Here is a 17,655-nt window from a genome sequence, read left to right on the forward strand (position 1 = left end):
GTAATATGTCACTGCATATGTCAGCAGCCAAATTAGGAGCCTTTGCAACCCATTTTGAAATGGTTCTATTATAATTTATATATCAAAATAATGTATTGTGATATACAGAAACTGTCTCAGAAAATTAGAATATTGTGATAAAGTTCTTTATTTTTATTTTCATCTCCATAGAGCTTTTCAACAGATGGAAGCATGTAGTGCTCTAAAATCTCTTGGTACACAGCTGCATTGACTCTGGACTTGATGAAACACAGTGGACCAACACCAGCAGCTGACATGGCTCCCCAAACCATTGCTGACTGTGGGAACTTCACACTGGATTTCACACAACTTGGATTTTGCTCCTCTCCAGCCTTTCTCCAGACTCTAGCGCCTTGACTTCCAAATGAAATACAAAACTTGCTTTCGTCTGAAAACAGGACTCTGGACCACTCTGCAACTGTCCAGTGCTTCTTTTCCATAGCCCAAGTCAGACGCTTCTCGAGATTTTAGAGCACTACATGCTTCCATCTGTTGAAAAGCTCTATGGAGATGATGATTTCATTTTCCAGCATGATCTGGCACCTGCCCACAGTGCCAAACCACCAGTAACTGGTGTACTGACCATGGCATTACTGTCCTCGATTGGCCTGCCAACTCCCCTGACCTGAACCCCATAGAGAATTTGTGGGGTATTGTGAAGAAGAAGCTGAAAGACACCAGACTCAATAATGCAAATGAGCTAAAGGCCGATATTGAAGCATCCTGGGCATCCATAACACCTCAGCAATGCCATAGGATGATTGCCTCCATGCCACGCCGCATTGATGCAGTAATCCGTGCAAAAAGATTCCCAACCAAGTACCGAGTGCATTAATTGACATTTTCAAATGTTTGATTTTGTTTTGCTGTTATAAATCTTTTTTTTTTACTTGGTCTGAGGAAATATTCTAAATTTTTTGAGATAGGATTTTTGAGTTTTCTTAAGCTGTATGCCATAATCAGCAATATTAAAATAATAAAAGGCTTGCAATATTTCAGTTTATGTGTAATGAATCCAGAATGTATGACATTTTTGTTTTTTTTAATTGCATTACAGAAAATAAAGAACTTTATCACAATATTCTAATTTTCTGAGACAGTCCTGTATATCGTTATCACAGGAGGCTGCAATACATATTGCAAGATAGATTTTTAAGCCATATTGCCTATCCTTAGTTCTATGTGGTGCGCTACACTATAAAGGGCCCTAAGGTTTTTGCGTAAATGGAATCATAGACACGATCACAAAACTGGCCAATAAAAACGGAATCTACTGTCCAACGGGGAAGATCATGGAAACTGACATAAATGTAACTGAAATGCTGTCATCATGAGAAGAAAGATCATTTGTTTGGGGAAATCATGTTTAGGTGGACCACTCATTTATTTGTCTCTGAAACACTCACCCAGTCAAACGAAACAATGTCGAAACGGAAATTTGAAACACTGGCTAAGTCTGTGGACAAACAACAAAGCCAACATGACAATGACAACCTGCAACACATCTAATCCGCTAGTATAGTTGTACACGACACCACCGATACCAGGGATTGTAGTGTCTTAAACATCGTCATTGGTAACTTAAACTTATAGTAAACCTGGTTAATTGTTGCATGCCTAGTTGTGCGCAACATCCGGTCTGACTGCGTTAACAAAATAAAGGTTTCAAAAAAGTATCTTACATGAACACTTTGTACTTAAAGCTAGGGATGATACTCGAAACCGATTTTCCCGGTTGTTCGATAAGAAAAGAACCGAGTCCTCGGACTCAAATCCCTTTTGGAGAACCGGTACTCGTTATCGAGACCACTATAGTAAAGAAAACGAGTTGGTTCTTTATTCGAATCCCTCGGAACGACTCCCGTTCCGACCAGAAATGCTCCGTGTGACATCACAAGAAATTACGTCACATAGCTCAGTCAATAGCCACAGATAGCGAAAGCAGAAAAAAAATGGACCGGAAAAAGCGCTCCAAGGTGTAATAAAGTTCAAAACAAAAGGTATAATCCAATGAATAACTTTACTGAGAGATTTGAGCAGGGTTCAAACACATGACAAACACTTTTACGACCAACCGGAAACATAGCAACCAGGCTAGCAACGCACCTCCTTTACGGCAGCTGTCGCAGCGTTCTTAAAGCAACCGCAGCACATACATATATGACATGATCTCCCTTTTTTAACTTTTGTTTTTCTTTCCTTGTAAACAAAACAAAATCACACTGTATATGTGTTGTCTGTCTAATTATGAATAATGCAGACGAGGTGTGTTGGCTGAGTTCTTGACGTTTACTTTCAGAGCGTCATCATAACCTCATTCTTAGCTGCCGGGTGACGAAATGCAACAACACTTTTCGGGGCTACCGCGCATGCTCGTCACCCTCATTGCATGCTGGGTAGTGTAGTTGTTGTATTCCCTAGCTCATAACATCTTTCCCCCTATAAAGAAATAATGTTAACTCAATAAAGTGTATTTCTTTTTTTAGCTTTAACTTTTCATTTTTTAGCATTGTAACCACATTTGCAAACAACTTTTCTCTTCATAGAATTTTCTTTCAATAAAAAAATAAAGTGCAAAAATGTCAAAGCATCATAACAAACAGTTATGTCAAATAGCAGCAGAATTGCACTTTTTGGAGAGCTGTATTATTTTCAGTTTTGTGCCCAAGGGACTGATTTTATTTAACACTATATTATTATTTATACACTTATAGTGATCACAGAGACAGGTTGTTTTTGTGTTACTGTATATACTGTATTTGTTTTTCTGAAAAATCCCATTTAATATACTTTGGGTAACAACAGTCAATATTTATTTATTTTATTTTTTAGGGGGGGTAACAGTCAATATTTATTTATTTATTAGATTAAATGTTTTTCTTATATAATAAAAGTGAGCTTTTGTTAAACCAAATATTGTGGGTTTTTTTCCATATACAACAACCTATCTGGACTCGATAAGAGAATCGATAAGGAATCGGTTCGATAAAAGGATTCGATAATAGGCTCGGACTCGATAATTTCTTATCAAACATCATCCCTACTTAAAGCTGTCATTGGCACATTTAAATTTCAAAAGTATTATGCTTTGACTTAAAATATCTTTTTTTAAAAACGTCTATGTATTGCACTAATAACGTATGGATTTTTTGCGTTCAATTTGGTAAATTTTTAAAAGTAAAACAGGAATTGGGAAAAAATTAAATTAAAAAAAAATTAAATACTGTTCAAAATGTCCAAAGATGTATTGCACTAATAAATAGACGGTATTTTTGCATTTAATTGATAACACAAAAGCACACTATGGTAGTAAAACGTAAAAAGTAAAACAGAAATTGGGGAAAAAATGGAATTAAAAAAAATCGGATTTCATAGGGCCCCATTGATATTTCAGTACAAAAGATTTATATCAAATTAAATGAACAAAAATATTTAATAACAAAACATTTCCAAATAGTTTGCATTCATGTCAAAACAAAAACAAATTATATTGTAATTTTAAATCTGAAAGTTTTGGCAGTGACCACCAATATTTCCATGAAATTGTCAGTACTTCCCAAAGAAAGTATCCAACTTGTCCAATTTCCCCAAGGAACAATATACAGTGTTCCTTTGATTATCTGTTTGTATACTTTTGTTACCACATAAAAATGTCTATCTTATGATATTATTCTCTATTGTTTATATTGTGATTTTAACATCTGTGGTACCCGTGACTGCGTGGGTTCCCTCCGGGTACTCCGGCTTCCTCCCACCTCCAAAGTCTTGCACCTGGGGATAGGTTGATTGGCAACAATAAAAAATTGGCCCTAGTGTGTGAATGTGAGTGTGAATGTTGTCTGTCTATCTATGTTGGCCCTGCGATGAGATGGCGACTTGTCCAGGGTGTACACCGCCTTCCGCCCGATTGTAGCTAAGATAGGCTCCAGCGCCCCCCGCGACCCCGAAGGGAATAAGCGGTAGAAAAAGGATGGATGGATGGGTTACGGCTAATGTAATAGCTTTACTGTAACATTTTTACGTCACTTGAAAGAACTTAAAGCGAGAACCGGCGGGATAACAGATGTAGACAATATAAAGAACGGAAAACACAACGAAAGCTAAACCAACAAAACCTAAAAGTCTTCATTCAGACAGCGATGTGTTCTACAAGTATAGATATGTATGTTGTTTGTTAATGGGGAAAGGCGGTAATGTCTGTTACATTGACGTTAGCATTTAAGGTTGCTGGCCATTAGGATGACAGCTTGCTTGTCCAGTAAATGAGGGAATAATATTTACGTATTAAGTGTATCTTCAAGATGTTGCATACCACCAGAAAGAACACTGCACACCAAAACCACTAGAGAGGTACTAATAGCTTCCAAAACATAAGTGTCGTTTAGCTTATAAACAGCTGACCACTATGTTGATAGCATGACCACTGTGACACATTGCTTTTCGCACATCGCATCTGCTCCAACAATATAGATGCTATAATTTTCCACACGCTCATGTTTTATCAGCATTACCTTTTTTTCTTTCTAATTGACGTTTTGTTTTCCCGTTCACATGTTTATATTGTGTTAGTTATATATATATATATATATATATATATATATATATATATATATTAGGGGTGTGGGAAAAAATCGATTCGAATTCAAATCGCGATTCTCACGTTGTACGATTCAATATCGATTCTCATTTTTCAAAAATCTATTTTTTTATTTTTTTTATTAATCAATCCAACAAAATAATACAAAGCAATACCATAACAATGCAATCCAATTTCAAAACCAAACCCGACCCAGCAACACTCAGAACAACAATAAACAGAGCAATTGAGAGGAGACACAAACACGACACAGAACAATCGAAAAGTAGTGAAATAAAAATGAATATTATCAACAACATTATCAATATGAGTAACAATTTCAACATAGCAGTGATTAAAAATCCCTCATTGACCTTATCATTAGACATTTATAAAAAAAAAAAAATTAAAAAAAATTAACAATAGTGTCACAGTGGCTTACACTTGCATTGCATCTCAGAAGCTTGACAACACATTGTGTCTAATATTTTCACAAAGATAAAATAAGTCATTTTTTGGTTCATTTGGTTCAAACAAACTTACATTATTGCAATCAATTGATAAAACATTGTCCTTTACAATTAAAAAAGCTTTTTACAAAAATCTACTACTCTGCTTGCATGTCAGCAGACTGGGGTAGATCCTGCTGAAATCCTATGTATTGAATGAAGAGAGAATTGTTTTGAATCGGAAAAATATCGTTTTTGAATCGAGAATTGCGTTGATTCGAAAAAAATCGATTTATAATTGAATCGTGACCCCAACAATCGATATTGAATCGAATCGTGGGACACCCAAAGATTCGTAGCCCTAATATATATATATATATATATATATATATATATACACATATATATATATATATATATATATATATATATATACATATATATATACACATACATATATATATATATATATATAAATATATATATATATATATATATATATATATACACATATATATATATATATATATATATATATATATATATATATATATATATATATACACATATATATATATATATACACACACACATAAATAAATAAATATATATATATATATATATATATATATATATATACATATATAGGTTGATTGGCAACACTAAATTGGCCCTAGTGTGTGAATGTGAGTGTGAATGTTGTCTGTCTATCTGTGTTGGCCCTGCGATGAGTTGGCGACTTGTCCAGGGTGTACACCGCCTTCCGCCCGATTGTAGCTGAGATAGGCTCCAGCGCCCCCCGCGACCCCGAAGGGACTAAGCGGTAGAAAATGGATGGATGGATGGATATACATATATATATATATACATATATATATATACACATATATATATACACCAGTGACGTGCAGTCACTAGAGGCAGGTGAGGCGGGGCCTCACCTGCCATCATGGAAAGAAAAAAAATGTAAAAAGAAAAAAATATATATTAAATTGTTAAATGTATCCAGTGATTATACTATAGTTATTTTCCATTTAACTTCACCAGTTTTAGATTATTTTTATTCAAAATCGCTGAATTTTCACATTTGCCGTTCAAATACTGAGAAGAGACGGTGCGGTGAACAGCAGCCAGTCGAGGCACGTCACTCAGTGCCTCAACATGGACGGACTCGGCTAACTGCTGGTCTGCTGTGCAGTGAGACCGTATTGCTATATGAATTATATTATACATTTCCATAGTTTAGTTAGCTGAGGTGTATAATGTACAGTGTATTTTGTCAACAACTGTATGTGTGTAACGTATTTCTTGTGCTGAGCGATCATAAAACGGCTGCAAAAGACGCACTGGCTGAGGCTCGCCTCCTGCACCCCCGCCGTAGAATGCACGACAACCCCTGACGGGAGTGTTATATCAACTAAAGCCCACACTTAAACTTTCCACGTGCAAGATTGAATCTATTTAAAAAAGTTATTTCATAAGAAGCCAAAAAGTGCAAAAACAATAATGTTCGTGTTGGAGGAGTTGTGAATGACTGCAGGGCCACAACATTAGGTACGCCTGCAGACTGCAGGTGTACCTAATTCACAACTCCTCCAACACGAACATTATTGTTTTTTCACTTTTTGGTTTCTTATTAAATAACTTTTGTAACCTATTTTTATGGGCTTTCCTCTGTGTGATGTTAAGTTCCTGTTATGCGCTGTTATACAGTATATGCCTTGAGCTCTTATTTTGAAGGCGCTAAGAGCGGAATTTTGACACGTTGCAGTGAGCGGAAGTTTTTGAAAGAAGGTAAATAAAGTGGTCCTCGTGTAAACTGGAGCCTCCGTGTTTGTTATTTTGTAGTTTCATACAGTATAGGCGACATTTATAAATCCCCGGTTACACTTTTTTAAATAGATTCAATCTTGCACGTGGAAAGTTGAAGTGAGGGCTTTAGTTGATATAACACTCCCATCAGGGGGTTCATTAATCCAGCACAACAGCGGCGCATTTATAAGTAAAGGTAAGACCATAACAACGTTTTTTTATTAAATGTGCTTTTTTGTGTGCTACAGTTTGTATGTGTAAAGTTAAAGTTAAGTTAAAGTACCAATGATTGTCACACACACACTAGGTGTGGTGAAATGTGTCCTCTGCATTTGACCCATCCCCTTGTTCACCCCCTGGGAGGTGAGGGGAGCAGTGGGCAGCAGCGGCACCGCGCCCGGGAATCATTTTTGGTGATTTAACCCCCAATTCCAACCCTTGATGCTGAGTGCCAAGCAGGGAAGAATGCTGGTATGAGCTTTTAAACATAACCCGTTAACTGCTGCCAATCAAATGGTGAATAAGAAAGATACTCTTTAGGGTTCATATGTTTGTAAATCTGACTGTGATGAAGTCAGTGCCTCACCAGCCATCAACCTCACCGCACGTCACTGATATACACATACATATACAGTCAAGAAAATAAGTATTTGAACACCCTGCTATTTTGCATGTTCTCCCACTTAGAAATCATGGAGGGGTCTGAAATTTTCACGGTAGGTGCATGTCCACTGTATGAGAGATAACCTAAAAAGAAAAATCCAGAAATCACAATCTATGATTTTTTAACAATTTATTCGTGTGATACAGCTGAAAATAAGTATTTGAACACCTGTCTATCAGCTAGAATTCTGACCCTCAAAGACCTGTTAGTCCGCCTTTAAAAGTCCTCCTCCACTCCACTGTATTATCCTGAATCAGATGCACCTGTGTGAGGTCGTTAGCTGCATAAATACACCTGTCCACCCCATACAATCAGTAAGACCCAATCATTCAGCATGGCTAAGAGCAAAGAGCTGTCCAAAGACACCAGAGACAAAATTGTACAACTCCACAAGGATGGAAAGGGCTACGGAGAAATTGCCAAGCAGCTTGGTGAAAAAAGGTCTACTGTTGGAGCAATCATTAGAAAATGGAAGAAGCTAAACATGACGGTCAATCTCAATCGGAGTGGAGCCCCATGCAAGATATCGCCTCGTGGGGTCTCAATGATGCTAATAAAGGTGAGGAATCAGCCCAGGACTACACGGCAGGACTTGGTCAATGACCTGAAAAGAGCTGGGACCACTGTTTCCATGGTCACTGTTGGTAATACACTAAGACGTCATGCTTTGAAATCATGCATGGCAAGGAAGGTTCCCCTGCTTAAACCAGCACATGTTAAGGCCCGTCTTAAGTTTGCCAATGACCATTTGGATGATCCAGAGGAGTCATGGGAGAAAGTTTTGTGGACAGATGAGACCAAAATTGACCTTTTTGGTCATAATTCCACTGTGCGTGTTTGGAGGAAGAAGAATGATGCGTAGCATCCCAAGAACACCATCCCTACTGTGAAGCATGGGGGTGGTAGCATCATGCTTTGGGGGTGTTTTTCTGCTCATGGGACAGGACGACTGTACTGTATTAAGGAGAGGATGACTGCAGCCATGTATTGTGAGATTTTGGCCAAAAACCTCCTTCCCTCAGTCAGATCATTGAAGATGAGTCATGGCTGGATCTTCCAACATGACAATGACCCAAAGCACACAGCCAGGAAAACTAAGAAGTGGCTTTGTAAGAACCATATCAAGGTTCTGGAGTGGCCTAGCCAGTCTCCAGACCTAAATCCAATTGAAAATCTTTGGAGGGAGCTGAAAGTCTGTGTTACTCAGCGACAGCCCAGAAACCTGACTGATCTAGAGAAGATCTGTGTGGCGGAGTGGGCCAAAATCCCTCCTGCAGTCTGTGCAAACCTGGTGAAGAACTACAGGAAACATTTGAACTCTGTAATTGCAAACAAAGGCTACTCTACCAAATATTAATGTTGGTGTTCAAATACTTATTTTCAGCTGTATCACACAAATAAATTGTTAAAAAATCATAGATTGAGATTTCTGGATTTTTCTTTTTAGGTTATCTCTCATACAGTGGACATGCACCTACCATGAAAATTTCAGACCCCTCCATGATTTCTAAGTGGGAGAACTTGCAAAATAGCAGGGTGTTCAAATACTTATTTTCTTGACTGTATATATATATATATATATATATATATATATATATATATATATATATATATATATGGTAAATGTTAAATGTGCTTTATAAATAAAGTTGATTTGATTTGATTTGATGTATCTTTTATGGACAGAATTTCTCGGCGCAGTCAGGGCGTTGAGGGGATCCGGTTTGGTGGCTGCAGGATTAGGTCTCTGCTTTTTGCAGATGATGTGGTCCTGATGGCTTCATCTGGCCAGGATCTTCAGCTCTCACTGGATCGGTTCGCAGCCGAGTGTGAAGCGACTGGGATGAGAATCAGCACCTCCAAGTCAGAGTCCATGGTTCTCGCCGGGGAAAGGGCGAGTGCCATCTCCGAGTTGGGGAGGAGACCCTGCCCCAAGTGGAGGAGTTCAAGTACCTCGGAGTCTTGTTCACGTGTGGGGGAAGAGTGGATCGTGAGATCGACAGGCGGATCGATGCGGCGTCTTCGGTAATGCGGACGCTGTATCGATCCGTTGTGGTGAAGAAGGAGCTGAGCCGGAAGGCAAAGCTCTTAATTTACCGGTCGATCTATGTTCCCATCCTCACCTATGGTCATGAGCTTTGGGTTGTGACCGAAAGGACAAGATCACGGGTACAAGCGGCCGAAATGAGTTTCCTCTGCCAGGTGGCGGGGCTCTCCCTTAGAGATAGAGTGAGAAGCTCTGTCATCAGGGGAAAGCTCAAAGTAAAGCTGCTGCTCCTCCTCATCGAGAAGAGCCAGATGAGGTGGTTCGGGCATCTGGTCAGGATGCCACCCGAACGCCTCCCTAGGCAGGTGTTTAGGGCACGTCCGACCAACAGGAGGCCACAGGGACACGTTGGGAAGACTATGTCTCCCGGCTGGCCTGGGAATGCCTCGGGATCCCCCGGGGGAGCTGGACGAAGTGGCTGGGGAGAGGAAAGTCTGGGCTTCTCTGCATAGGCTGCTGCCCCCGCGACCCGTCCTCGGATAAGCGGAAGAAAATGGATGGATGGATAGATGTTTATATTGTGTGTACAGTCTGTAAACAATTAAATGCAAGTATAGTATTCCGATACAGTACTACAGTAGTTTGGCACCAAATACATGCAACACATTCCTTGTTTTTATCATAGAGTACTTAGCCTATGAAGATAAATGTGATTCTATGTGTCTTAATGTAAATGTAAAACTGAAGAATATGCCAGTAAGGTTAGCTGCTGTACTGAAGCCGAGGTATGGGGAGGATCACTTTAAGTTACTGGCGATAACGTCATTTTTGTAATCTAAACATGATTTACGTTTTGCCAAATCAGTCATGATAGAAAACATTAAACTGTGCATGTTCGCAAATACATTTCGCTAGTCAAATGGTCTACAGCTACTTAGCTGACTCGCTCATAGCTTTTAAAGTACGTCGTGAAATGTGACGTATCCTTATCCTTGATACAATCATTTTAACTATTGCATACGCACGTTTAGTTTACACTCACAACATACATTCACCACATTTTGTTTGAAGGACTTGACCGTGTTTTGAGTCTGCCGTTAGCCGCTGACATGCTAGTCACACGGCCTGAGTGCTGCGTTCCCTGTCGTATAGACGTAACACGTCCAACAAAGCTACTCTTAAAAAAAGCACACATAAAATAAAATAAAACATCCAGTTTTCAGTTTCATATTACCTGAGAGGGTTCGGGAACATTTTAGAAGCCGCGTTGAGCACGGATAAACGTCCCAGTCCGAGAAGTGACATTGAGGACGCCATGTTTGTTGTCATCAGACATACGGCAGTCGCAAAAACGACATACGGCAGCCGCAAAAAGACAAACAGTGAGAGCGAATGACGTAATGACACGTTTATTAATGTCAGTTCAGTTTCAGTTTCAGTTTATTTCGAACATGCATACGATACAATGTAATGCATCATACAATTCCAGTTGTTTCATTACAGCACGTCCGAAAAGGAGTAGGAAGAAGCAGAGTTTATTTAATCATATCCCTTTTCATGTATTTATTTATACCATAGCAATTGTATCCCATTTCCTTGTTCTCTGTAACAGACCAGTGAATGAATAAATAACAAAAAAAATAATATACCATAGTAAGCATACGGATATTAAATACATAAATAATCTTTGTCTCAATAAAAAAAATTAAAAAAAGGGGGAAAAAAGGGTTCAAGATCTATCCATCCATTTTCTACCGCTTGTCCCTTTTGGGGTCGCGGGGGGTGCTGGAGCCTATCTCAGCTGCATTCGGGCGGAAGGCGGTGTACACCCTGGACAAGTCGCCACCTCATCACAGGACCAACACAGATAGAGAGACAACATTCACACTCACATTCACACACTAGGGCCAATTTAGAATTGCCAATCAACCGATCCCCAGGGTTCAAGATGTTCATCATAATTATTGTTCTGTGTACTTTGTGAACACTTGTAGTTTGAACAGTCTCTTAAACTGAATCATATTGGTGCTTTGTTTGATTTCTTTGGTTAATATTTTCCATAATTGAATTCCAATACTGATATGCTAAAGGTTTTAAAGGCCTACTGAAACCCACTACTACCGACCACGCAGTCTGATAGTTTATATATCAATAATGAAATCTTAACATTGCAACACATGCCAATACGGCCGGGTTAACTTATAAAGTGCAATTTTAAATTTCCCGGGAAACTTCCGACTGAAAACTTCTCGGTATGATGACGTTTGCGCGTGACGTCACGGGTTGAAGCGGAAGTATTCGGACACCATTGTGTCCCAATACAAACAGCTCTGTTTACATCGCAAAATTCCACAGTATTCTGGACATCTGTGTTGGTGAATCTTTTGCAATTTGTTCAATTAACAATGGAGACAGCAAAGAAAAAAGCTGTAGGTGGGATCGTGTATTAGCGGCGGCTGCAACAACACATCCAGGAGGACTTTGAGTTGGATAGCAGACGCGCTACCGTGACTACAGCTTTGCTGTCCTCACCTTGACTTCCTCCGTCTCCGGGCCGCAGACCGCATCGATGATCGGGTGAAGTCCTTCGTCGCGCCGTCGATCGCTGGAACGCAGGTGAGCTCCGGTGTTGATGAGCAGATGAGAGCTGGCTAGGTGGAGCGCTAATGTTTTTAGCATAGCTCTGTCGAGGTCCCGTAGCTAAGTTAGCTTCAATGGCGTCGTTAGCAACAGCGTTGCTAGGCTTTGTCAGGCGGTACATCATTAACCGTGTGGTTACAGGTCCAGGGTTTGGTAGTATTGTTGATATTCTGTCTATCCTTCCAGTCAGGGGCTTATTTCTTTTGTTTCTATCTGCATTTAAGCACGATGCTATCACGTTAGCTCCGTAGCTAAAGTGCTTCACCGATGTATTGTCGTGGGGATAAAAGTCACTGTGAATGTCCATTTCGCGTTCTCGACTCTCATTTTCAAGAGGATATGGTATCCGAGGTGGTTTAAAATACAAATCCGTGATCCACAATAGAAAAAGGAGAGAGTGTGGAATCCAATTGTTGCACCAAAGTATGCTTTTGAAGTGTGTAAATAACAATCATATATAACATGTTTGATGTGCAAATTCATGTTGGGTTCAATATTATCATGCATCTATCCATCCATTTTCTACCGCTTGTCCCATTCGCGGTCGTGGGGGGTGCTGGAGCCTATCTCATATTTGGGACAAATTGAATAGAATAATATACTTTCACAAATTTAATTCACATTGAGTTGCAAAACTCTAGCTAACTTTTTTTTTTGTATAATATATATTTACTCGAAGTGTGTAACCTCTGCACAATTTGTTTACATTTTCTTAGCTGTTAATAGAACTTATTTATTTTACTTCATACTTTCTGTACTCTTTTTTTCTCTTAATATTCCATTTTATATATAATTTCACTTTTTTTGTAAAAGCTGACTCAGTGAGAAACGCACAATAATTTAATTGTGCCAGTACTGTATAGTACCTGTGCAAATGGCAATAAACATCTACTCTATTCTATTTTTTATTAAGTAAAATTATCAATTTGATTGACTAATACATTTAGATGAATCTAAAATTATGAAATTTAATTAATTATTTAGCAAATTTACTTTAAAACAAATGAATTTAATTATATTTTAGACTAGTGTGATGTTTGTGTGACTGTGTGTGATACTTTAGAATTAAACCTGACCATTTACACTTCAGTATCAATACATATTAATTTTATCAAGTGTATGTACAACATATGTAGTTAGAAGGCAAACAATACAACTAATATAACTAGTATATTTTTCTTATAATTTAATAAATTAGCTTGAATTATACTTTGCCTGTGAAATTATAGGTATTTTAATGACATAAATATAATTGTATTGCCAAAGTGTGGGCATTTATTGTTGGCTATGTGAAGAAAATGCCTACATTAGGGCTGCAGCCTGCAGCCCTAATGTAGGCATTTTCGATACCTGCAACCTGCAGGTATCGATTATTTTAGTAATGTATTGATATATTTGTCAGTTTAATCGACTAATTGGATAAAACACACTTTATTGTTTAAATGCTTATTTTAGGGAAATTTTTTGAAAAAAAAAAAAAAAGAGTTATTTATTTTTAAGTAAATGCACATCATTAACTTATCTTAGACTAAATTGCACTTCTAACATGTGTACATTAGTAAAAAATTTAAAATAAAATAGAAAATATGTATACCCGCACACAAAACCACTCTCATGTGTGCTTTAAAGGTGCCGTGCGGAAACAATCACCATTTTCATTAAACAATTAATTGAAGCAACATAATATACAAACGTAAATCTAATATTTTTGTCCAATCAAATTACTTGATGTAATCGATTTAATCAATGAACCCCAACAAACATTAAAATATGCTGTATCTTTAATTACATGGTGTAATAATGGTTAGGCTGTAGTGAGACAGTCTAACCATTATTACTTCCATTTTCTAAAAACATGTCCAATTGTCCACATGGAGGTGAATGTCAGTGTGAGTATGTTTGTGTTGGGGCTGGACAATTCATCGAATTTTTGTTTCAATTTCGATAATGGCTTCTCACGATTGTGAAAATATAATCATCAAAAAAAAAGATTATGGGCCGCACAATGTGCATATAAATTGCAGAGCTTACGACGGTGAAACAGATTAGGAGCGAATGAGTGAAAAAAGAGCATGAATACGAGAAATTTGGGATCTCACCATGGTTGCTACTTTTTTGTTGACAAAGGGCTAGTATGCCTAATAGATATTCAGTAAACTCAAGAAAAACGTAAGTCAAAAGATTTCTGCGGACGGAGACACAAAAATGGCCAATAAAACGGAATCCGCTGATGAATGCAAAATGATATCAGGAAAATGTACTTAAATGTTGGTGAAATGTTGTCATTGTGAGGTGAATAAAGGTTTAAGAATTTACCATTTATCCCTGACACTAAACAATCAATGTCGAGATGGCCACTTAAAACAGTGACTGAACTACGAAGCTAAAGCTAGGGAGAACAATCCATACAAACACAACTCATCCCATCTATTGTGTTGTTGTGAACGACATCATTGATGTAACATCAATGTACAAACAATTATACACACACAACACATCTCATCTGTTGTGTTGTTATGAACGACATCATGGATGTAACATCAATGTACAAACAATCATACACACACAACACATGTCGTCTGTTGTGTTGTTGTGAACGACTTCAAGGATGTAACATCAATGTACAAACAATCATACACACACAACACATCTCGTCTGTTGTGTTGTTGTGAATGACATCATGGATGTAACATCATTGTACAAACAATCATACACACACAACACATCTAATCTGTTGTGATGTTGTAAACGACATCATGGATGTAACCTCAATGTACAAACAATCATACACACACAACGTGTCATCTGTTGTGTTGTTGTGAATGACATCATGGATGTAACATCAATGTACAAACAATCATACACACACAACACATCTCATCTGTTGTTGTTTTGTTGTGAACAACATCATGTATGCAACATCCAATGTACAAGCAATCATACACACACAACACATCTCATCTGTTGTGTTGTTGTGAACGGCATCATGGATGTAACATCAATGTACAAACAATCATAACACACAACACATCTCATCTATTGTGTTGTTATGAACGACATCATGGATGTAAAATCAATGTACAAACAATCATACACACACAACACATCTCATCTGTTGTGTTGTTGTGAACGACATAATTGATGTAACATCAACGTACAAACAATCATACACAAACAACACATCTCATCTGTTGTGTTGTTGTGAACGACATCATGGATGTTACATTAACGTACAAACAATCATACACACACAGCCATCTCATCTGTTGTGTTGTTGTGAACGACATCATGGATGTAACATCAATGTACAAACAATAATACACACACAACACATGTTGTCTGTTGTGTTGTTGTGAACGACTTCTAAGATGTAACATCAATGTACAAACAATCATACACACACAACACATGTCGTCTGTTGTGTTGTTGTGAAGGACTTCAAGGATGTAACATCAATGTATAAACAATCATACACACACAAAACATCTCATCTGTTGTGTTGTTGTGAACAACATCATGGATGTAACATCAATGTACAAACAATTATACACACACAACACATGTCGTCTGTTGTGTTGTTGTGAACGACTTCAGGGATGTAACATCAATGTACAAACAATCATACACACACAACACATCTCATCTGTTGTGTTGTTGTGAACGACATCATGGATGTAACATCAATGTACAAACAATCATACACACACAACACATCTCATCTGTTGTGTTATTATGAATGACATTATGGATGTAACATCAATGTACAAACAATCATACACACACAACTCATGTCGTCTGTTGTGTTGTTGTGAACGACATCATGGATGCAACATGATTTTAAAAACAATCATACACAACAACACATCTAATCTGTTGTGTTGTTGTAAACGACATAATGGATGTAACGTCAATGTACAAACAATCATACACACACAACACATCTCATCTGTTGTGTTGTTGTGAACAACATCATTGATGTAACATCAACGTACAATCATACACATACAACACATCTCATCTGTTGTGTTGTTGTGAACGACATCACGGATGTAACATCAATGTACAAATAATCATACACACACAACACATCTCATCTGTTGTGTTGTTGTGAACGACATCATTGATGTAACATCAATGTACAAATAATCATACACACCTAACACATAATCATCTGTTGTGTTGTTGTGAATGACGTCATGGATGTAACATCAATGTACAAACAATCATACACACACAACACATCTCATCTGTTGTGTTGTTGTGAACGACATCATGGATGTAACATCAATGTACAAACAGAGGTCGCAACTTGAGAGGCGCTCTCTTTTTTTATTAACAGCCTCAAGTGAGTCGCCGCTTTACTCGTCAAGCTAAGAACAACAGCACAGTACACCTCCCCCTTTCACAATAATAGCGCGGTGTGCCACATCCGGTCTGACTGCGCTAACAAAATAAAGATTTTAAAAACGTACCTTACACAACTTATTGATACATTTACATTTGTTATGCTTTGATTTAAAAATACTGGTCAAACTTGTCCAAAGTTGTATCGCACCAATAAATGAGAAGATTTTTGCATTTAATTAAAAAACACTTGATTACATTTTAGCGCAGTGGGAGAGTGGCCGTGCGCAACCCGAGGGTCACTGGTTCAATCCCCACCTAGTACCAACCTCGTCATGTCCGTTGTGTCCTGAGCAAGACACTTCACCCTTGCTCCTGATGGGTGCTGGTTAGCGCCTTGCATGGCAGCTCCCTCCATCAGTGTGTGAATGTGTGTGTGAATGGGTAAATGTGGAAGTAGCGTCAAAGCGCTTTGAGTACCTTGAAGGTAGAAAAGCGCTATACAAGTACAACCCATTTATCATTTATTTATTTATTTTACAGAAAAAGCACACAGTCATTGGTGATAAAATAAGTTGAAAAGGTAACAAAAATAAATAAATAAAAACAATTGATATAGGAAAACTGTGAGGAACTCGCATGGCTGCCGTTTGTGTGACCCCAAGATGCAAGAACCAGGATGAGGATGAGCAGGTAAGATGATTTTAATAATAAAACAACAGAGAAATGTAGCAGTCTTGCATACAACAGTTCCAAACATAGTCTATCGTCGAGCACTGAGGAGTGCTCGAGTGAAAACATAAATAGGCATCTGCTGATTGGCAGCAGGTGTGGACCGGCTGCCAATCACCGGCAGGTGAGGAGAAAACAGTGCTCAGCGGAACCAACAGGAAATATAACAAAATAAGAGCACTGACAGGAAGTAAATACAAAAACATGGAAACAAACCGAAATGAAGTGACAGATCGTCACAGGACCCCCCCCTCAAGGAACAGATTCCAGATGTTCCCTGGAAACAAGAACGGAAATAAGTCCAAAAATTACGGGAGGGAGGAGGGAGGACATGGCGGAGGGTCGCCAGGCCAAGTGTCCCCGCAGCCAGCGAGGGAAAGTCAGGTGGCGGCGACGCGTTGACTGCCGCTGGAACTGGCGAGGCGGGCGA

General features: G+C 38.3%; 1 protein-coding gene across 1 annotated transcript in view; it reads right to left on the reverse strand.

Moving 5' to 3' along the window:
• ndufs4 (NADH:ubiquinone oxidoreductase subunit S4) overlaps positions 1-10,878 on the reverse strand; it is a 57,060-nt gene extending 46,182 nt beyond the window's left edge. Inside the window, exon 1 of the mRNA XM_061986577.1 lies at positions 10,744-10,878. Coding sequence (XP_061842561.1) covers positions 10,744-10,838 — 95 coding nt within the window. The 5' untranslated portion in view covers positions 10,839-10,878. The remainder of the gene's footprint in view (positions 1-10,743) is intronic.
• Between the last annotated feature and the right edge of the window lie 6,777 nt (positions 10,879-17,655).

The sequence above is a fragment of the Nerophis lumbriciformis genome, linkage group LG12, assembly GCF_033978685.3.
Source record: "Nerophis lumbriciformis linkage group LG12, RoL_Nlum_v2.1, whole genome shotgun sequence".
Taxonomy (NCBI): domain Eukaryota; kingdom Metazoa; phylum Chordata; class Actinopteri; order Syngnathiformes; family Syngnathidae; genus Nerophis; species Nerophis lumbriciformis.